General features: G+C 29.6%; 3 protein-coding genes across 4 annotated transcripts; 1 reads left to right on the forward strand and 2 right to left on the reverse strand.

The window, feature by feature from the left end:
• Nucleotides 1-164: 164 nt before the first annotated feature.
• On the reverse strand, nucleotides 165-7,879 carry LOC130892676 (carbohydrate sulfotransferase 4-like). Its single transcript, XM_057798198.1, has 3 exons — nucleotides 7,000-7,879; nucleotides 5,916-6,095; nucleotides 165-5,417 (listed from the first exon to the last, which is right to left on the reverse strand). Exons 1-3 carry the CDS (start codon nucleotides 7,674-7,676, stop codon nucleotides 5,099-5,101), a joined length of 1,176 nt encoding a protein of 391 aa, XP_057654181.1. The 5' UTR covers nucleotides 7,677-7,879; the 3' UTR covers nucleotides 165-5,098.
• Nucleotides 7,880-8,532: 653 nt separating this feature from the next.
• On the forward strand, nucleotides 8,533-18,947 carry LOC130892445 (protein ROP). 2 transcript variants are annotated; one of them, XM_057797872.1, is made up of 10 exons: nucleotides 8,533-8,745; nucleotides 9,041-9,208; nucleotides 9,263-9,415; nucleotides 11,816-11,919; nucleotides 13,292-13,440; nucleotides 13,706-13,921; nucleotides 13,979-14,285; nucleotides 15,303-15,548; nucleotides 16,515-16,708; nucleotides 16,760-18,947. In XM_057797872.1, exons 1-10 carry the CDS (start codon nucleotides 8,718-8,720, stop codon nucleotides 16,974-16,976), a joined length of 1,782 nt encoding a protein of 593 aa, XP_057653855.1. In that variant the 5' UTR covers nucleotides 8,533-8,717; the 3' UTR covers nucleotides 16,977-18,947. The 2 variants fall into 2 exon arrangements, with proteins under 2 accessions (XP_057653855.1, XP_057653854.1); XM_057797871.1 differs by lacking the exon at nucleotides 11,816-11,919 and adding an exon at nucleotides 9,500-9,603 and having other exon boundaries at nucleotides 8,574-8,745.
• A 1,539-nt stretch (nucleotides 18,948-20,486) lies between these two features.
• On the reverse strand, nucleotides 20,487-23,852 carry LOC130892791 (G patch domain-containing protein 4). The gene is made up of 4 exons (XM_057798409.1): nucleotides 23,726-23,852; nucleotides 23,239-23,673; nucleotides 22,822-23,184; nucleotides 20,487-22,768 (listed from the first exon to the last, which is right to left on the reverse strand). Exons 1-4 carry the CDS (start codon nucleotides 23,769-23,771, stop codon nucleotides 22,338-22,340), a joined length of 1,275 nt encoding a protein of 424 aa, XP_057654392.1. The 5' UTR covers nucleotides 23,772-23,852; the 3' UTR covers nucleotides 20,487-22,337.
• Nucleotides 23,853-24,125: the final 273 nt, after the last annotated feature.

Consider the following 24,125-nt stretch of genomic DNA (forward strand, 5'->3'; position numbering starts at 1 on the left):
TAGCGTGTTTTCAAAGTTATCCATTGTGTTTATGTTTACTAATAAATTATATTATGAATTATTTTATCCTCGTAGTTGGATAATGCAATTTGAATGTCTGATCATGTTGAAAATAAGTTTCTGTCATGTGATTCCAAAATGGCGCAGGTTTGAAATAAAAGACGTTTCCATTTTTGAATATATTACGATAAAAAAAAGCAAAATAATTCAAAATTTAAATATCACCAAGAAATATACATGAATAATACTTGAAAGTTGAATAATAGGAACTATGATATGATATAATCGAAATGATATTCCTAAAATATATTGTAAAAAATTCAATTAGTGCTGCCATCTTGTAAGTAACGTAATTAAAACACGGTAATCTGTGATCTTATAAATTGAACTCGTTCTAATCTCAGATTAACGTCGTTTTATTTTCATTATGTATTTTAGGAATTCATTTTCGCACGATTTTTTTGCAAATATAAATAAAATAAATTAAATATAAAAACTATTTATGTCGAATTCATAAGATTTTTAATCAGGAAAAGAGTATGTTTCAAATAAAAACAGTTAAAAATTATTTCTTTACGTAAAACATATTGAATTAATGGTCAGAGACGCACTCAGGTTGATATACATAATGAAGAAAATTGTGATTTATCCTAAAATAACCTAATTTGGTCTGAAATTTTTTTTATTTAATACCACGTGAAGTTGAGTTACTAGTGAAAATATACAGGGTATCAAAAAATTCGTAATCTACACGGCAGTTGACGTTTTTGCCCTAATTTCGAAAATTACTGCATTTGATGGCGAAAAAATCTTATAATTTCGACATTTTCGAAATGTAAAGAAAGTCAATTTTATCAATAAATGGATAAATTGTGTAATCGATGTATTAAAAACCATTTATTTCATAGTTTCGACCCTATGCACTAAAAAATACAAAAGCGATTTAAATTTTCATTAAAAATTACAAAATCTCCTACAATGGAAGCCCAAATCGTGGTAGTGGCGGCGTGAACAATCTACTTTAGGCTCCGTAATTTGTTCGAAAACCGTTGAAAAAAAATTCATACAATTATCCGTTCAATTAAAATATTTTGACATGCGTGAATTGAAACAACATGAAATGGCGGCGATTGCGCGCGAAATACACGCTCGCGCCGACGCAACACGAAGTTTCCCGAAGCTGAAAAATTAATAACGTCGTGTATACCAGAGGTTCCCAACTTTTTTTTTTGTAAGATCACTCTTGGAATACACATTTTTAACCCAATTTCAAAAATGGCATTAAAACTAACGATATAAATTACTTTAGAACCCTGGAATCGTTTTTAGTGTACACCGGAACATAGAAATAGTGAAAATTTGACAGATGTCAATGTCATTTACGTCATTTTAATATACATAAAAGGTTGGGACGTGTAAGGAATAACTTATTTTGTTTTTTTTTTGATGTTTCTATAAATTTTTTCAATTTTCTTTTTTTTTCGTTATTAAACGAGCTGTATGGATATTTTCAAAATTTTTTTTTGTTTTTTAATTTGTAAACTATATTTTCATGAAAAATTTCCCAAAACGTTTAATAAAATTATACCATGTGTTTTTAAAAAAAAAAATTAAAAACAAAAAATTTCGTTTTTTACAATTAACTCGCAGATTTTAAGGTTATGAAAAAAATGCTTTTCACAAAAATTATTGATTTTTGAATAATACACAACATTTGTATGAAAAAAATTTTTCGGGTAAGTTTAGTTTTTCCGTAAATTAAAAAACAAACTTTTCTCGCCCCTTTTCAACCCCCTAGCGGAGTAGTTATACCGATTTGGTTATACTCAAAACGTGATTACATTTACCCCACATATTACCACCTTCAGGAACCAAAAAACAGGAAGGAAGCGAAATTTTCCAAAAACGAAAAATTGTATGAATTTTTTTCCAAAAAAATTATTTTTTCGATCGTATAAAAATGTCACAGTGCGATGTATCGTGCCTAATTATGATAATTTTTTAAAAAAAGGCACATTCTATCTATACTTTACAATTAGTCAGTTCTAACAAGATATGCTTCTACTGACTTAAATTTTTTTTTAGAAAATCGCTACGAAAATTCTTATGAATTTTTCACCAAACAATTGACAATAACAGGGAGATCGAAAAAATCGTAACAAAAAACAAACACTGTACAGGATATTCATAATAATAAACCATATAGTCGATGATTCGAATTCAAGCCGGCCCTGTGCTGTTGGCGAACGCTACGAGTTAGATGTTGCCAGCGCCACGAATCTCAAGATTTTCAAAGCAATTTGGCAACATGGGAGGAGTATTTAACTCAAAACAAAACGAAACGAAAATCTCCACTAGTTGACGTCAGTTGTTTTGCCACATATACCGGGTGGAACCGAAAAATTAGTACATCAGGTCAATAGAAAAATCGCATCCACCGTAACTGCACCTGATGATGTAACTAGTAGAAACTGGTGATTCGCAAACAAAAAAAATAAAACGTCAACAGCTGTGGACTACAATAATAACAGCTAGCAATTTTTGAGGACTTTCAAAGCTGTTGAGATCACGTTCAAGCTGGTATGGGAGTGCAAGCAAATTCTAAACGTTCCAACTAACACAAAGCAACCATATTGTGGATGGAAACCTCCAGATTTCGGACCAAAGTCTTACTGTAGCTTCATCAGATGACACGTCAACGGAGAAATTGAAACCAATCCGAAAACTCATAACCATAGCTAAGGACCTGCCCAGGATAACTGGAAATGACATAAAACTAGTGATCGGTATTCCAACACCCTGTCCATTTCAACAAAAAGATTGTGTACCTCAAAGGACTAGTCCAAATACCTCCAAATAGATAGTCCCCTTTCGGAGGAGTCTATTTTGAACCATATACAAGAGAAAAAACAAAAATTAGACGATTAAGGGGTTGTAAATCGATTAGCTTCGAGTATTGACCTTGAAACGTTGGAAAAACTCCTAGAAAAATAATCCCCTGAAACGTGTTTGAGCAAAATTAATCCTGTACAGCATCATATGCTTACTTTCGCTGTAAACATATAACGAAATAAAAAGCAGTAGTTTGTAGGGATCAGAAACAGCTTCAAAATGTTTGTTACTGATAAAACAGCAGCTTCTAATGAAAATTGATGTGGTATCGAGCACGGTTCGATTTTGAATTATAATTTTCTCCAGACAGGTACTTTTCTAAGTCAAATAATCCAATAACGGACGTTGTCACTGAAGAAAAACGACGTTTAGTTATGAATGAAATGCATCTGGGTATTGTAAACAAATCAGTATAGCCCTAACCATTTTCTTTTCTTAATTTTTTAGAAAAATTCGAAATTCGACTGGTGACTGGTCTTCTAAATAGAAAAGGGTCATCTAGAGGCACAGCGGATCATCTTAATTGTAGAGGATGCATGGAGGATGTAGAAACTGCAGATCAAGCCCATCGATGAATGGTCAAGAAGAGTTGGGCCAGCCTTATAAACAACCAGCAAAGATTTTAACTTTGTATATCACTCGTGGCAAGATTAAACTGATGTTCGATGACTCTTTTCAATAGGATTTTTATGAAAAATTGATTGTAAACAAATAATGTTTAAGGTTAAACGTTTATTTATAGGTTATGTTGTTTCTGATCCCTGCAACTCTCTACAAAATACACAATTTCAGATACCATTCTAAAATATAGTAAAAAATTCTAATTTCATCGAAAAGGGCTTAGGAAAATTAGCCAAAGTCCTTTCTTTCTTCAAATACATTCGTGAGCAAAGTTTGACTAGTCTATTATTTATTTTTGTTTATATATAAAATAAATAAATTGTATTAAACCTAATAAAACTAGGTAAAGTGTGTATTTAATTTCAATATACGTATACTTCGTTATTTTATATTACTGAACAATTTTTTTAACACCCTTGTATCTAATTAACAAGTAGAAATTATATGAGTTGTTAAAATGTAGATTTATAATAACTTCCAAATCATGAAATATATAGAAATACAATATTTTTTTCACTTTTTCGAAACATTTATTCCTTTGAAATATTGAATATCTTATCAATTATAATAGTTTAATTGATTGTTTAATTATTTTAATCATCTATAACAACAAAATACGCGAGAAAAATGAAATATAACACTTTAACTGCTGATCTACGAGATTATCTTGGATAAACGTATATTAGGTTATGTGTGAAATTATAAAATACCGAAAAATACCTAAACACTACATGTTCAAAACTGAACATTTCATCAAAAACAACAGATAATATTAAAAAATTACTTACCAAGTAATATTATTAATTGATAATTTCACAACACGTTAATTTTAATGTTTAGTAGACTAAAGGCACAATTGCAATCAACAACGCGATGTATGATGTTTTTATATAAACAGCAATGGCGTATCAACCGGGTAGTAGGGATGGCTTCCGCATTAGAAGAGTTGTATAACGTTGCCATTTGATCACGATTTTGATACTAATATTTAAAAACTTCATTTTTTTATTAATATCAGATATATACAAATGTAAACGACGTAATGAAAAACGAAAAAAGGTATTTTAAAACACGATTCTTGTGTATTGTGAGCAAAACGTCATTTCAACAATGGCCGCCGATAGAAAGAAGTCGCGCCATTTTCAAATAGATAGGCCACTGATCACGAGAAAATAATTTTAAATTGTTTATTAAGTTTGAAAAAATTTAAAAATTTTGGAATTTTTTCATGGTTCACATTAATAATAAACAGAATTTTATAGTTTTATATTCGTTAATTATTGTTAGGTTTGGTTATTATTATATTTCGTAATTTTTTTTATAATTTGCACTTAAACTTCTTGTTTACTCATTGTAAATCAAGTTTTTAAATAGAAATTAAAAAAATTGTCAGTAATATTTGTATAAAAAAATGACTTATAGCATTTTTTAGAAAATCCATTTCATTATTGTTATCACTGGCTTTACAACTGCATAAAAGCAATTAAAAAGAAAACATCGTAATATTTTGTTAAACAAATAAAATATATTTTCATAAAAATGCAGTTATCACAGTGATTTAGTGAATAAAATCAACAAATCTTAATCAATTGATACTATACGAAGTAAGGGGGTTAAATTCTTTCATATCTGTTACATTTTTAGCCCTAACGTACCCCCATAATTTCATAGCTTCCTCACAAGCTTCCTCGATGTTTTGAATTTCCGTGTAATCGAGATCAGCTTTCCAATGGAAAGGGGCACTTTTAGAATCTCTAAAAGTGCTGGAAACACCACCTATATCGAATTTTGTATGGGTATTCAAAAATTTCTCCACGTCTTTGTGGAAATATAAACCCAAAAAGTCGAACAAATCTCTAATTATCACCGATGGATTCAAAGATAGATCTTCATAACGTAGAACCCTATTAAGAAAGTGAAAAAGTCTTTTTTTAGACAAATGAATGTTAATTATAATGGTTTTAAGTCAAAAAATAATATTTTAAAAAGTTTCAACCGGAAATTGTCGTCTAAAATACTTCCAATCACCTCTAAAATATAGTTAAGAATGGCAACGTAGTTTTTAAATTATAATACATATTGAATGTTAATTATTGTAATGAGGTAATTTGATCAAATTTTTAACAACATACCATTCACCTACATTACTATTTTTCCGCTACAATATTTTTTTTTCAATCACAGTGTATTTTATAACGAAATAAACACGAAAACATTCACTATATCAAAACACACAACAAAACTGTTTACCTCGAAACGCCATATTGAATCACGTGGTTTAACGAGCACTCCAGTGTTACTAGATTCTCACTGCCTTTTTATTACAAGTAGCTTATAGCGTTGCCAAGTTGGAAAAATTACAAACTTTCATCGGAAATTTTATATAAAAAGATTTTACTTACCTGAATCGATCAGAGTAAAACATTTGAAGAGTACCAGCTGCCTCGTAATCGGAAATCAAATCTTTACATAAATTAGACGGTTGATCACAGTCGGGCACTCCAGGACACCAGTCTCTATGTTTTCGGGACTGCATAGTACCACGAGGATCTCTTACCAATAATATTACCTTAATATTTAAACTAAAATAACGAAAATTTTCACAAATATCTTCGAATGTATACGTCTCTCGTACGAAAATGACTTTTCAATCGTAATATACACTACCGGTCGAAAGTTTTTACCCACATAACCTAACAAAAATAAAACAGTCGCCCGACCTTATCCCGATTGAGTTCTTGTGGGACAAACTATAGGGTGGGCAAAAACTTTCGTTACGAGGTGGAAACAAAAATATATTCAATTATTTTGACTAAATTTTTTTTAGAACGGCTCTTGCTAGCTTTATAATGACCTAAAATTGTTCTCGGAACACATACTTATAAAAAAAAAACTTGTAATAAAGCATATCGACAAAATAAAGAAAGTTTTGAGCCTAGTACCTAGTATCTAGTACCCCAAATGAACAAATTCCTTCATAATTTATAAATTTGAGTTTGAAGAACGTCCCCACAATCCCCTAACCTCAATTTATTCATTTCCATTTCACTAGAAACAGATTTAAACATTTCCTGAAGATACTTGGCGGTTTATTTGTTAATTTGTAGCAAAATTACGAGTTTAAACGGGTTTAAATTAATCAATACTTGTGAAAATACATCAGGGTACGAGTTTTACTAGTTAAAATAGGTTGCAGTATAGTTGTTGAACGTATTTTTTGAATACACCTCGTATGAAAGTTTTTCGACAAAAATCCTCTTATCATTTTTGTTGACAAAATTATTTTATCTGTTTTGATATAAATTTAAATCCATTTGATGAATTTTATTGTTTTAAAAGTATAAAGTAAATGTTATAAAATTATATTGTCGAAAACAAAGTTATCTATAATCTTTTAAATCTAACGATTAGTTAATAATAAAATAATTTTCTCAAAAGACGAGATATTCATTAATATTTATATTAAAGAAAAATGTAAAAACTCACTCGTCGTCTTGTAATAGTTCTTCAGCCAGAGCTAATCTTAACCTCACACTTTTCATACTTTGGAATGGAAACAATTTACAAAATTTACTCAAAAACGTAGCATTCCAACAATATGCCGGGTACAACTCGCACTGGTCCCATAATCTGGTGTTATGGGTGAACAAATAAACATGAGACATCCCAAAATTCAAATAACTATATAAACTACTATAATCACAGTGTAATAAACTTTTTAAAGTATCGAGTGCTTGTCTCGCCTCGGGATTTCCTCTAATTTGAGTTATACCAAATTCTAACAACGGTTCGTAATGATAGTAGTTACCGGGTACTGCATTAAGTATATCACCTAAAAACGTCGATCCTGATCTCCAAGTAGTGATAATTACCGTACGTATAGGCCTACCACCAGTTGAAAGTGTATAATCTTCAAGACTAGTACCTTCTGGAAATTTGTAATTAAATAATTCTTTCGATAACAAAGAATTTTTATTAGAAATCACATCGTCAATGGATGGCACCGTATTATTTGTATATTTAAAACTATCATCCAAATCTAAATACTGCTGATATCTGTGAGATCTTTGATAAGTGGATACGTCTTTTTGACTGAATCCGATTAAAAGAAGGCATACTATAGCAACTATAGAAATACCGAAGAGTTCACTTCTTCGTACCATTGTGCTAACTTTCTGTCCTTGACATGAATTTTTTTTCTAAATATAACTAACAAAATAACACGTCACTGGTTTAAATACATTTTTTCTACATTTTATAAAACAGTACACTAATTAAATGGTTGGATTTAATTAGGAATCATTCACGTTTGCACCGCCACATCAAACAACAATACAGTCACTATGACAGCTCAACTTGTATTAAATACATGTGTCCAACATATGCGCAGTATACTCTTAATAAACAAACAAAAATCAGGTGTGGATCAGTATCAATAACTGAATTTAACAATAATAAAAATAATAGATGAATAATGAAAATTCTTTATGTGTTTTAAAATATATATTTCAAACATTTTCACGGAACAAAAACTTTTATAGTCTCTAGTTTAATTATAATGTTTTATGTTACTAATGCTGTATAAACCATAGATAAAACATTCTATATTAAACATTTCATATTAATTTGTATAATGCTGTATTAATGAGGCAGAAGAAAAAAAATTATAAACAATTATATTTTAGATCTAAAACTAATAGAAAAACTATCCATACAAAATAATTATTTTGAATTTAATATAAATAAGTCAACTGTCATAATATATTGATGATAAATGACGTTGATATATAAATTTTAATTACAATTATTGATTTGTCGTCATAATATCATTAAATGATTATTTCTTTTCTTAATCTCGTCAATGTAATAATTTATTGATTTTGTATAAATTAGGCCAGTGCGTCCTTAGATAGGACAACAATACAAGTGATTCAATAGAAAATGCCGCTATTGGTCGCACATTTACCGCCGAAGTATTTTTAAATATTTCCTCCAATAGAAACGCTTACTTCATTCACCACCGCAGTAGATTGACAGAAAAGAGAGATGTAACAATTTTCAATCAAGATATTATAAATTGAGTTTGCGCATTAATAAATATCATTACCTATGACAAATAGTCATTTATGTTATTGTTGGTATTAAAAGTGTTTCCATATATTTATATAAATTAATTACTGAAGAATTGAATTATATAACTCGAAATGGCTCTAAAAGCTTTAGTGGGACAAAGTGAGTACATGAAATCAAATATTTTTTTTCTATTTTGACAGTAGGCGGTAGCCGATCAATCATTTTCATTACTCATTTCTTTTAATTAACGACTATGGATTTTTATATTTACTACTTTATAATATTATATATTATAATTAATAATAATGTTTTATATTAATAATCTCACTTTTTTATTAAAAATATTAGTTTTAAAGTTTACCAGGGATTTACGTTAATTACACTTTAGACTGTTAAGATTTTACAAGTTTTTAAAGTTTACGAGGGATTTACGTAAATTACACTTAACTTTTAGAGATAATGAATGAGGTGATTAAGTATAAGGCAATCAAAAAGAACGGTCCTGCTACTGTTCAACAGCCTCACGGAGTCGAGTGGAGAATACTCGTCGTGGATCAACTCGCGATGAGAATGGTTTCTGCTTGTTGTAAAATGCATGATATTTCTGCGGAAGGAATAACATGTAAGATTAACCCCTCTAGCTCACGACTGCGATAAATATCGCTAATATTTTTAGTGGTAGAAGATATAATGAAAAAAAGAGAACCGCTTATGACTATGGAAGCCGTGTATTTGATCACCCCTTCGGAGAAGTCTATTCATGCCCTCATGAACGATTTCGAACCTCCTAGACAGATGTACAAGGCGGCACACGTATTTTTCACTGAAGGTATTGAATTTTTTCACTTTTCCACTTGTCGTATATCGCACGAATCGAATCGTATTTTGATTTTTGAATTTTTATTTTCTCCAGCATGCCCCGACGAATTATTTAACGAATTATCTCATCATTCGGTAGCGAAATATATAAAGACTTTAAAAGAAATCAACATTGCATTCATTCCGACTGAATCTCAGGTATTGAAGGCCGTTTAACCTAATTGTGATGGTTCGCTTTATAAACAAAGGTGGAATTAATTAATTTTTACGTTAATATCCTCCATCTTTGTTGATTGTCGATAATTCTTACTAATTGTGCAACTTGTAAATTTGTTTTCTAATATTACTAACAGCTTATACAGGGGGAAATCAAATTGGTGGATTGGTTTTAGTTTTACTCGCCCGAATGTTTTTCATGAACTAAATTAGGATTTGATTCAAAGGTTTTTGGTTATTTTTGTATCAAATTTGATGAATTTTTATCAGTATTTAACAAAACGCAACGTTAACAACGTCACTTTTCCCTAATATCAAAGTTGGGAACAAAACAAACTTTTCAACCCTTGTTTTACTAGGGGTAAATTGATATTTTGCTATTAAAGTTAAAAATACTTATTCTTTTAATATTTTTTAACAATTTTTCTTATTAACTCATTGAACATAGATCGAATCGAATTGAATTTTTTGAGGTTAAGTTGCCACAAATTTTTTATTTTGTATATATATGAAATAATTTTGGTATTATTTATTGAAGTTCTATAACAATTATGCATTTACTTACCTTAAATCGTATAAATTCTTATAAATTACGCGGGAAAATTGATTTTCTTTAATATAAACACTAATTTAGTATTTCATACTAATGCAACATATAAAAATGATGATATAATATGTTTTAAGGATGTATGTCAATATATCTGGATCAATTTTAGAAAAAAATATTTCATTTATAATTATCTCGAAGTAAAATGAGTCATATAAATCAACAGTAACAAACAAACAAAATTTGGCAACAACTATCTTAATTTATCAGGGTATTGACCTATAACAGTCAGTGATGCCAACTGATTAATTTATTTTTCCCCAAACAATCTATGAAATCTTGTGTTAAGAGTTATACGAGGGTTATTTATCAAGAAAGAACATAAGTTCCCAAAAAAATTATCAATAAAATCAATTCTTTTCAATATTTATCATTTTCCAAGCAATTCTTATTAAATTTTCAAGTTTTAGCAACTTTGTTTTTATATTTTTCAACAATTTATCTTAGAACTTATTATTATTGACTATAAATCGAATCAAAATAAATGTTTTGAGGTTAAGTTGTTTTACTATTTCGTATATGTGAAATAATTTTGGTATTATCCAAATCACGTTGTAAAATTACTGTTTTCGGTAAATAAACAATGCTCTACACTAATTTTGTACATTAGACTAATACAGCGTATAAAAAAAGGTGAAAAACGATAATATAATATGTTTTAAGGATGTATATCAATATATATGAATCAATTTTGCAAAAAAAAATTTTATTCGCTTTAGAAAAAATCTGGCAACAACGCGTTGCTTAAATATCTTAATTTATTCGGGGTATTGACCTGTCAGTCAGTAATGCCAATTGGTTGAATTGTTTTTCCCTAAACAAATTATGATATTATCGTAAATTCCAATTCTTTTTTATAAGAAATATACGAGGGTTATTTAATAAGTTAAGAAAATTCGTAAGTTTTGGTGGCAGATGAAACTCTAGAGGGGTTAAGTCAAGGTTATTTGGTGATTTCATCAAGTTTTCGTTACTAGTTGGTTATTTTGGACATGATACTCGTAATTATAAGTGTAAACTCAAAAAAATACATTTTTTTTATTAAGTTTCGTATTTGGATAAAAATCCCCAAGTTGGCATCATTGTCAGTTATTCCAAATAAATAGAAATGTCAAATTCCTTAACGACTTGATATTTTGTGTCAAAATGAAAAATTATTTTAAAATCTTCTATATAACAAAACAATTACTATAAATACAAATGAAATTCGTTGTTGCTATGGTGATTACTTCCAACGAGACCCGTCTTCGCGACGTTGCCAGAGTTCGTATTTATTCATGATATGTTTTTATAAAATTTATTATCCATTATTTTTTTCTTAAATCAATCTTATTTTGTTTTTCTATTGGTATTACATCCTTAAAGGATAAAGGACTGACTAATAAATTGCATTGTTGGTCTGGTCCTTACTTTAAATTTTTTGATTTTAATTAAAATACGAAATTTTCGAAAAAAAAACTATTTATCATTTCCCCTTCCGTGAAATCTAATTTCATATAATTTTCGTCGGTTCCAAAATCCAATATATATATATTATTGTATCACACTGTATATTTTATATATGTACATAATTATTTTGTGTGGTAGTTTGTCCTGAAGAGCTGTTCAATGAGCTGTGCAAGTCATGTGCAGCTAGGAAAATTAAAACTCTGAAGGAAATCAACATTGCCTTTTTGCCGTATGAGTCTCAGGTGTGTGTTACGTGAAAAAAGTGTCAGCAAAATGTCTCTTAACTAATTATTTCGACCTATTTCACAATAGGTATCCACTGACTTATGAAACAATTGAAATACCCTGTATACGCCATTCAATACAGATTTCATTGTATAATTTTGTTGGAATTTTTTCAAAATCTGAACTTCACTTGATACAACTCCTACCACAACAAACATTATACTAACCTGTAAAATAATAATGCTGTGGTATTTATATAAACTTTAATACTGCCGAAACTACCCGAAATCCAACGAGCGTGGCAATCGGAACGTCTAGCGAAATTTTACATCTGGAGAGATATAGAGATGGGAAAGTAATATAAATATATCGTTACTGTAGTTGAAAGTATTTATAGTGAAAAAAATCGATATTTTGATTACTTAGTATTACGAGTTCCAATTTTTTACTTAGTGTAATGCTTCTCTTATTAACTATAATTCTGTGGTCAAAAGAAAAAGAAGAATTTGACTTTTTGAGGTTAGTAGATCCTATAGAATGTGATAACGTGAAATCTTTTTTTCCATTTAATTAACTTATAACACTTAAAACATTATAAATAAACTCGAAAGTGGAAAAAACGTATTTAGTAGTTTTATTACTAAAAATATAAAATTTAAAGCGTTACTTGATATCGTGACGGGTCCCATCTCTATAAAATGAATATATTTCAAGTTAAATGAATATTTTTTTTTATTTGACTCGATGGGAACTATTGCTTAGAAGAAAAAACAGACCTTCTTTAGGTTATTTTGTTTTCATGTATAATTTGAATAAAAATAAAACTAATACAAAATAAATAACAAAATCAATTACGTTTGAAATTTGATAACAAAATATTAGTAATTAGTATGAAGGTCAAGCGTCATATTTCTGACATAGAATCCAAAATGGTGCTATAGCTTGACATATATTCAACAGTAACTATATGAAATGTTCGTTTCGTGAACTGAGCAGTTCAGGTGTAGTTCGTGTTTGTTATCGGATTGCTTGGAACGTTCATGCGAATCGACGCCATAGATCTAATTTATTTTTAGAATATACAAGATATACCCAACTTTAGGAACATACCGTGCCAGATCACGTGATATAAAACGTAATAAAATGTTTATTACGTATTCCAGAACTGAATTTGACTCGTTTTAATATTCTATTAAAGATATTTTGCCGGCACTTTTTCTTATAAAGCTTTCTCGTAGTGTTGGAGCTTATTATTTCATATTTAGCTTTTTATTTAACTAATATTATATAGTAATTGAATAAAAGTTATTTGTTTTTGTTTATGTGCAATTAAGTTTCAGTTTTTTTGGAAACTAAACAATCAAAGTACATAAATACGCGTTTCTTTAGGTATTTTCACTAGATTCCCCAGACACCTTTCAATGCAGTTATGATCCGACATTCGCCGCTGCTAGAAACGCCAATATGGAAAGAATGGCGGAACAAATCGCAACTTTATGTGCAACATTGGGAGAGTACCCCCACGTTAGATACAGAAGGTACTTAAATCGTTAACGAAATAACGTTTTCATCAAATTTTAACGTATCGAATCTCCACTTAAATCTGGCAACGTTGTTGAAATACTCGCTTTTTTTTATTGGTTATAAAAATTTGACAGATGTCAAATCTATAAAGAAAAAAGGCGACCTCTACTGTTTAGACGGGAAAATGTGATAAACGAAAGGCGGGTAGCAACTACAGTGTTGTCGGATGGTTTGCGGTGTTGCCGATGTCGTAAAAATGTTTTGTTTTCGTTGATACAGTGATTGGGAGAGGAACGTTGAGTTGGCTCAATTGATTCAACAGAAATTGGACGCTTACAAAGCCGACGAACCGACGATGGGCGAAGGGCCGGAAAAGGCGAGGTCCCAACTGCTGATTCTCGATCGTGGTTTTGACTGCGTGTCCCCTTTACTTCACGAACTCACTTTTCAAGCCATGGCCTACGATCTTTTGTCCATAGAAAATGACGTGTACAAGTAAGATTCGAAAATAAAATGATAAAATTTTTTTCCTTTTAATTTATTTTTTTTTAGATACGAAGCATCGGCTGGGGTGTTGAAAGAAGTTCTGTTGGACGAAAACGACGAACTTTGGGTGGAATTACGTCATCAACACATCGCCGTCGTGTCCCAAAACGTTACGAAGAATCTGAAGAAGTTCACAGATTCGAAACGTATGACTCAAAGCGATAAACAATCGTTGAAAGATTTATCCGCCATGATTAAAAAGATGCCGCAATATCAGAAAGAATTGTCCAAGTACTCCACTCACTTACATCTGGCCGAAGACTGCATGAAATCCTACCAAGGATACGTCGATAAACTTTGCAAAGTCGAACAGGTATGTTTATTTCAAATTAATAACAATAATAACAATTTTTTATTTTTTTTTCTGTTTTTATATCTACAAATATCCAAAAAAATCGACGCAACCCCAAAACAACATCGTATAATCAGAATTTAAAATAAAAATGATAAATATCAATATACCCTCGTATATATTGACCTACTTATCGGTTTTAATATTTTATTTACTGCATTTAGGTATGTGCATTTAATAACTCTGACAGTTCGGTATCGTTCGACAATCCACTTTCGGTTATATACTTTTTTGAACACTCTGAATAAGATCTCTATGATCCTAATCTTGTTAGAGTGCTCTCAAAATCGTTCAAAAAACAATTTGTGTACTTCCATAAGACTCCACATTTCACTATATACTGTTCTGACCAGCTGACGTCAATTCGGCAATTACCATGATCACGTTATAAAAATCGTTCTGTTCCGCGAACAACGTTACCGAAAGTAACTCTAATATCATCGAATTAATAGGACTGTAAGTTCGTTAGACATTAAGAAAATTTAGCTTATTTAAGTTGGCATAAGTTAACTCAACTGTCAGAACAAAATAATGGAAGCTGTTTATTGTGATAGTATTTTTCGTGTTTTGTTTTTAAAATTCTTCTGATAGTGATATTGATGTGTATAATTTAATTATCCAACGTAATTATGTGAATTTATTAATCAATTTTTATCATAATTGTGATGGAATTATTTTTCGTCGTTAATATACAATCTGATGTTTGTTAAAGAAGTTAGGTAATAAAACAAAACAAATTTCTTTACAAATCTTTTATTAATTGGAAAATAACATTTATTATTCAAATTAATGGCAGTTTTTTTATTAAAAAATAAGTTTTACTTCGTAATTATGGATCTATTAATGACTAATCGTAATAAAAATAATTTGGTCCCAAATTTTTGTCTTACAATATATAATCGTTTTTTTTTTTTTATTAAAAAATATATAGAAAATAAATTAAATGTTAGGGTAATAGGAGTTTCGAATTATTTTTAGGACTTGGCTATGGGTACAGACGCAGAAGGTGAAAAAATAAAAGATCATATGCGTAACATCGTTCCGATCCTGTTGGATCCGAAAATAACGAACGAATACGATAAAATGCGCATCATAGCTCTGTACGCCATGACCAAAAATGGTATAACAGAAGAGAATTTATCGAAATTAGCGACCCATGCACAAATCAAAGACAAACAAACAATCGCAAATCTTCAGTTGCTTGGCGTCAACGTAATTAACGATGTGAGTAATTTTACTGTATCTTTATACGGGATTTTCATGAATTTTTTTGTTATCAAATAGAATCTGTTCAATAATAAGACTGAACATGACTAATGACATCTGAAAAGGTGAAAAGAATTATTTCACTAGTAATAATAACGCCATTACAACAAAATTCTGTTATTAGGTATAACTTGATATTGACAATTTATTTAATTATTTCAATCACTCATTATGTGAATATTAAAATGATTATGTATATTTTGAGAATTTTTCTAATGAGTTTTTACTTTAAAAATGATCTACTTTAACTACCACCTTGGTTTTCATCTAAATATTTATAACTCCTTGTTTTCACTATATTTTGTTTATTTGAATTGTAAGGATTTCTACATTACTATTACCATTTTCGACTTTTCATTATTGTTTCTTCCAATTTTTCCATTATGTTGTTTATATTTTGTTTTAATTCTCTTCACTGTCATTTAGCGATGACAGTAATCGATTACATTCTCTCGAATATCAACTTCTTTATAACAATCAATCAACTAGTATTCAGAAAAATCGAAAGTAGAATTAGACATGGTTTTCCTAATACAAATCGATTCTATATATATCGATAAATTCATCATCATAGATAAATAATTGATTGAAGTAAGAGGGATAAAAAAGAAGAATGATCATTTGACCTACCAGTAGTTCATAGTGATTGACAGTTTGATATAACCTAATTATTTACTTAATATGATAAACCGTTTATTCAGTAAATAAAACTTATTAAAAATTGTGAATATTTTATCAACGTTTCACATTATTGTAAAACGAAACATGAATATTTATTTACAAAACTGAAAATTTAATTTATTCGTTAAGCTATTGTTTTCTATTTGCTATTTGTTTTCCAAAACTTTACAAACGTTTTTAGAGATAAAATATGAATTACTTGGATTAATAACTCCAATTCTCGATTTCAATGTTGATTTACAGGGTGGACCAAGAAAAAAACAATACACGGTACCAAGAAAAGAAAGAATTACCGAACAAACGTACCAAATGTCGCGATGGACACCAGTGGTTAAAGATATCATGGAGGATTGTATTGAAGACAAATTAGATCAAAAGCATTTCCCTTATTTGAGCGGCAGGGCACAATCTACAGGATATCAACCAGCTCCTTCGAGGTAAAATTTAGAGCTTCAACAACTGTGAATGTTAATTTTTCATTATTCCAGCGCCCGATATGGACAATGGCATGAAAAAAGGGGACAACAAGCCGTTAAAAACGTTCCTCGTATTATAGTATTCGTCGTTGGAGGTATATGTTTTTCTGAGATTCGATGCGCTTACGAAGTAACAGCCGCTCAGAAAAATTGGGAAGTAATCATCGGTTCGTCACACATACTCACCCCCGAACATTTCCTTAGCAATCTAGGCTCGTTGGCCGGCTAGAATCAGATGAAAAAAGTCACTTTCAATATACCAGAATGAATGTATTGTTCCGTTAGTTGCAGAAATGTTTTCCGGTACGTAACAATCGCAATTTTTTTTATATAAAGTTAGTTTCCTTCTCAATTTTTGAATTTGTTATCAAAAATTTGTCGAAATATTGTTTTTTTTCTTTAATTTTATATATTTTTGTTGCTTTCTTTTCTGGTTGGTTTTAAAACTATTTTTCAATTTAGTAGCAAAAATAATGTATGTCGGATATGATGGTTAAGATTTCATAGATTTACTGAGAAATGTACATTTCTGTGGTTGATTTAGAAAATTTTAACAGACAAAACTTTTTTATCTTCAAATTTACTCTGTTATAACTTGTTATATTCAATCATTTGAAGAAATTTGCTAAAAACTGCAAAAATTTTGAATGGTCAACACTTTAATTCACATCTTGAATTAGACTGACGTTTTATTTACCTTATTGATAAAATTGTACTTATTCTTTTTGTTCTTTATCAAAAACTGAAAAAAAAACTTCATCAATGTATTGGAAACAACCACGGTAAAAGAAATTATATCCCATATTGATTTACTCACCACATAAATACGTATCTCTACTCGCTAATTGTATTTTTCTTGTCCTTTTAACTATTTAAATAATGTTTATACTTAATTTTAAACATTTATTTACACATTCCGTTCAAGTGGTATAAAAATTAATGCCGATTGATCTAAACTGTTTGAGATCATTTGTATCTCATATAAAAAGGTTCTATGTGTCCCTTTTCTTGTCCACAGCACTAATGATGCTTAAAGATCTCTTAATCCCATTCCTTTAGAAAATTTTGAATGTGGGATGGCTCTAGCTCCAACAAAATTGATGCCGATTGATCTAATTAGATTGTGATCGTGTGTATGTCATATACAAAGGTTCTATGTGTCCCCTTTTCTTGCTGCAACCCTAGGGATGCTTAAAGAACTCTTAACCTCATTCCTTCAGAAAGTTTTGGATGCGGAAGGGATCTAGCTGCAAAACAATCAATGCTGATTGATCTATTTTGATTTAGATCAAGTGTATGTCACATAAAAAGGTTCTTTATGCCCCATTTTCTTGCTACGGCACTAGAAATGATTAAAGATCTGTTAATCCCACCTCTTTTAGAAAGATTAGGATGCGGGATGTTTGAGATCATTTGTATGTCATATACAAAGGTTTGATGTGCCCCCTTTTCTTGCTACGGCATTAGGTTTGGGATGCAGAATGGCTTTAGCCGCCAAATGTCTTCTACAGATGCTCTCATATATAATTCTCTGGAGTTATGTATTGAGAAAAAGTGGAGAGGTTCTGTCCTCTACTTATCAGAATCTGCATGTTGCTGGATTCAATAGAGGTTTGAGTTCATACGAAACGGATAGATTATGGATGATAAGCAACAATTTTTATGTTATTCCAAAGAAAAGTTGTAAAAAATGTTTTCTTTCTCTGTATCTATTTGAAATTTTGAAATTGATGGAAAAAATATACAATTGTCTTCTAAAACAGATATAAGTTCAAAATAATTAACTAGTCTAATCGTGATTGAAATAAAAATAATTATTTTGAAATAGTTTTATGGTGATCGATTAATATATTATTATGTAGAATAGAGTATTAAAAAAATATGAGTAAATATATTTAAAAATAAAAATTTTACTGAAAAAAATAATCACAGCTTTGTATCGATGTTTAGAAAACTTGTATTATATTCTTAGTATTCTATCCTGAACTATTTTTTATATATAGTGTATAATGAAATTTCAATATAGAAAAAAGTTTGTCAGAGTCGCGTTTTCCACCTTCAAGATAAATGTAAAGCTTTCTGTTACTTTAATTTATATTCGTTACAATTACATCTAGATATATATCAAAAAGTTTTATTAATTTGAAATGTATATGATGTCAATTGAAAAAAATGTTAAATAAACATTAGTAAAACAGCATTTTACTATTTTATTTGCCTTCCACATTTTTTCCTAATTCCCCTGTATTTATTTCACAGTATAAACGTATAATAAATAATTGTTATCACGAAAAAAAACTACTTACGGCTGATTATATAGATACTTCTAAAATGGCGCTTGTATCATGACTTCTTTCAACGATATTTGACTACTAACTACAAGACGAGTAAATATGGTTCTTAATCATTCTTCTTTTTTTTAAATAGAAAGGTCTTAGCTGCTAAGGTAATACGGCCATTATGTTATGTATAATGGAAATTTATATGTGATAAAGATCAATCTTCTTCTTTTATATTAGAAAGGACTAAGGTACTAATGCTACTCGGTCGTAACTTATTTCTTTTTGACTTCTCAGACCTTTTTACATGTTTATTTGATAAATCTTATTGAGTTTAGGCCTTTTTTGATAGAATATTATATAAACACAAGGATTAAAATTGATGTTTCGACCTACTTCGATTTTTACCTTAGAACAAAAAGTTGTACTACTTTTTGTTCTAAGGTCTTTAACCAAATATGACTTGACATTGACAATTTGCATTTTATATTAATCAGCAAAGATTATATACAACATTATATATAATCAGTTCCAATATGAATATCATTATGCGTATATGATAAATAATTTCTAGAATGGGGTAAATAAAGTAGCCGCTTTCAGCACTTCCTATTATCCCTTTCAACGATATCAAATTATCAACTCCCGTAACAAAATTAGTTATGACATATGTGTTACATCGTTGCCAAGATGTAAAGTTTTTCCATTTATTTCTCAAGTTATATACAATTCAATAATAAGAAATCATAAAAATATTTTATAGTATGTATAATTTTTGTTTAAAACTTTGATTTTAACGTACTACAACGTAATTTAATTCAAATAGTTATGAAAATAACCGATTTTTGTATACACGAAAAATTTGAATTGTCGACAACGACGCCATATATTATTCAGGTAATGGTAGAAGAGAAATTTTAAATTGAAAATTGGCAACACATTTTCGTTCTGTGATGATCAGATCAGGTACTATAAATTTGTACTTATGTCTGGGACAATCGCTAAAAAATGCCTGATTTAACCCAAATACAACGGGTATATCTCTCTCACTTTCTCACGTCGAGACTGTGTATTTAGTTCTCACTTTAATAGTTTCGGGAATAATGAATAGGATTATTATCAATAAAGTTGCAGATATCGAGAAAACACTTTTATTTATTCATTTTTTACAAATTTACTTTTATGTAGTTGTACATAATCACATTTAGAATATTGAGAATGGAAATAAACTAGGAAAATTCGTTTATTAATATTTTCATTGAAAACATTTCTTCTAATACTAAACAAAATCATCGACAATTTCAAAAACAAAACCTCAACCGATACTGTACAAAAAAACGAATCGATATAGTGAGATCCTTGAAAAATCCTCGTCCTCGGTACTGAAAACAAATGTTATGTCCTTAATTAAGGACTAAAGAAAACAGTTTTTTATCAAAGCACAAATGAATTGTACCAAATTATTTTTTTTTTTCGAAAAATCAAGTCCTGGGAACATTTTATTACCCAAACATGATGCATTCTTTAATCACAACACGAATTCTTGAATAATTTTCACACTTTTCGTGTAATTAGAAAATCTATAACTACAATACTATTTACATTTGTTAAATTAATTTACAACAAAACGAAAACAACACATTCTCCCAATTCATGGATGTCCAAAAGGCTTTCGACTACGTTCGGTACGTCAGAATGTACCAAACTGATATAATCACATCCAATCGATACCAATAAGTGTCGAAATCGTTCATTTTCAACCAATAACCATTCCACTGCCACATTTATTGATATTAATAAAGCTTTGGACTACTTGTGGTACAATAATTTTGTTAGGAACCTTCCGAGATCTGTATTAAGTTTTCAGTATAAATATAACTTAAAATTCTGACCGAATTGCTTCGAAATACAACCAACAAAACATCTCGTGGGTTTATGTGTAAAGAAAATTGTATTGGGCCATCCTGTATATACTCGTCAAGTTGATTAAAGTGTTTACTTTGAAATTCCCTAGACGAGCAAAATTTCATCCAATACAATATAATAAATGCACTTTTTTTTATTATTTTTTCCAGTTATTATATGATATACAGTATGTCGCATTTAAAATGAACACATCTCCATGTTATTCGTTCGAAATTTATCAGAGAAGAAGAGGTTATGTCATGTAACCAGCAATTGGATTGAAATCACTTTTATATTTTTTCAGTCAAAGTTGTCAAAATTTTATCCAAAATAAGAAGCTTCTAATTTTGTAATAACAAAGTTAGATGATTCTATTTATTAACCTTTACAATTTAGAATATTTTTGTTAAAATTTTCATTATAAAAAATGTAATTAAACTTTTCACAAATAAAATTAAGCTAGTAGTTTTTTTCCACTCTGTATAGACGCCACGTAAACATCGGAAAGCGATAATGCACTGCGGCTGCGCAATTCTCGCACTACAGATTCCGCCATTAAAGTCAAACGTCAGTTGGCATTGTGCTACCGACTTGTAAGCATGGATGCTGTTCATCTCTTTATATATTTTATTCAAAAATATGCTTAAAACGGATTTTTAAAGGGAGAATCGTATGAAAAAAGATTTATAAAAGCGCCATATGTATTTATCGAGGGATAAAATGATTTTTATCAAAATAAATAAGTTTTTTTAACAACTAAAAAGAGGTAAACAACTTTTTTTGATTTAAAGTGATTTTTAATGATTCATACTACTTCAATTCGATCGCAAATATGAAATTTTATAAGATAGCAATTAATTATATCAAAAAAATATGATTAAAATAATATTTTTGTTGTTTGTTTATATATTTTTTAATACTTTGGAACTTTTTTGGTTTCAAAAAGCTAACAAGTTGAGTATACTGAATATTTTTGCTTCCTATCTGCAAATAGCCATAGGAATAGAAAATAGTGTTCTCAAGAGCTGTAAGGAAAAAAAATTTGTTGGTAAATCTCTGATAAGTCGTGAAAAAATAATTTTTTCATCACTACTATATTAAATATTTTGTTTTATCATCCTCATTAATGTTCAATACACCACAAATACAAAAAATAATCATATAAATACACTTTATATTCGTTATTGTGAACTTTCAAGTAAATAATTGGAAATTGTAAAGAAAACGCTAAGAAATTTTCGCTTGGAGCCGATGTTTATCAAACTGCATCATTATTTAAATCAGTGATTCTCAAAGTGGTCCCCCCTATTGTTTTTATGTCAAGATATATAAGAATGGATATTTACAGCTTCAAATTTGGATTATCTTCGCTTTAAATTCGACACACTGTATATGGAATAACTGAATTATTCGTTATCAGATATGCGACATGAAGTATTCAATGATTCAACTATGGAATTTATCTTTTGCGTACTATTCGACCTCATAATGGATAATATATTTTCCATTTTCTTCTGTTTCTTCCTCTTGTTTTTCTTTTTCTTGTGTTTGTCGTGTTGATCCATTTTTGTCACCGAATGTTTCCTCTTTTTGATATTAACGAATTTTTCTTCTTCATCACAGCCGTCCATTTGGTTTTTAGTATCTGATTCGTCACTATGTAGTTTTTGTAGAAATAAACCAGTCGAAGTATTCTGTTTGGCTTCTAGTTTCCTTTTCTTCTTCAATTTCTTCCGTTCGGCTTTAGAGAGATCATTTATGTTGAATTGTCCAACTTCGAAGCTCCTGTGATTGTCTGAGTATTCGTTGTTGTTATTTTTCATATCTTGTTCTATACCTATAAGAAAATCCTTCAAATAATGAGTTTTATTTATATTTTTGTGGATATACCTTCATCTGAACCGCTAGCAACGGCTTCAGTTTGTGTTTCATTCCTGTAGTCTCTTGTTGAACCTCCTTCACTTTCAAAACTAGTATCAACTTCCACGTTATAAATCGGAGCTACTGTAACGGTCTCACTGAAAGACACATTCTTTCGTTTTTTCTTCTTAATGAGTCCGTTAGATGAAGTACTCTCCATACTATCTTCCACTATCGGCGTATACTTTTCTTGATTTTGTTCTTTTTGTTTTTTTATTTTCTTCAATTTTTTTTCCATACAAACTTTCTCTTGGTTACTATCTGATAGAGAAATTTTTTTCATTTTTTTTAATAGTAACTTTTCCTGTTTTTCAATCCTAGATAACTTTCCACCTATGAAACAAAAAATAATCCGAAAAAATAATTATGCTTGGGTAAAAATCTTACTCAATTTTAAACCGTGACGAGCTCCTTTATGAGCCGTTCTTCCACCACAAGCTGCAAATAATTCTTCATCCGTAAGCGATTGGAAACTGTTTTTATTTTCATTTAATTTAGGAACTTCGTAGTGTTCCATACTATTCCCCGATAATTTTGAAGTTTTTAAAAACGAACCATACTCCAAATTACTATTCCTTTTGAAGTCTCTAACTGAATACCCCTTTGTTGTAATCTCTACTGCATCAGGAGACTTGAGCTTCATTCTAATTTCTTTATTATCAATTTCGATATCTATATTATCAGATGCGTTATTAAATATTTTTTCCCACCAATTATTCGTGAATTGTTCCCCTACATTATGACCTACACCTGTGTTATCGAATTTGAGTTTTGGTTTAAGTGCCACTGATATTCCATCTTCGTTTTTACCCAAACCTTTACCTTAAAAATTAAACAACTTATCCTCGATGGAAACTAATAATTATTTACTTACCTTCAGACCAACCGTATTTTTCTAACTGCTTACGAGCGAAATCCATGGCAAAAATTTTATGTCTAATTACTCAACATGCTGTTTTTTTGCATTATGTCAATTGAAATGCAAATGGAGATGACAGTCGGGTCCATAGACAAAATAAAAATGAAAAGTAAAACATTAATAGAAAATTATTATTTCAAGCAAAGTCAAATTCGTTAAATATTATATTATGTCCAAAAAAGCAGCTCCTGAATAGTTTAAAACACACTTACATTGCAAATAGGTATTGTAATGTCGTAGTTTGATCATAAAGCACAATTAACGATCAGATTATTTTGAAAAACTATCAGAATACATAACAGACATACGTTTGTCAAATAAATAATTTAATACTTTCTTTGACGGTAATTCACTA

The sequence above is a fragment of the Diorhabda carinulata genome, chromosome 4 (assembly GCF_026250575.1).
Source record: "Diorhabda carinulata isolate Delta chromosome 4, icDioCari1.1, whole genome shotgun sequence".
Classification (NCBI taxonomy): Eukaryota; Metazoa; Arthropoda; class Insecta; order Coleoptera; family Chrysomelidae; genus Diorhabda; species Diorhabda carinulata.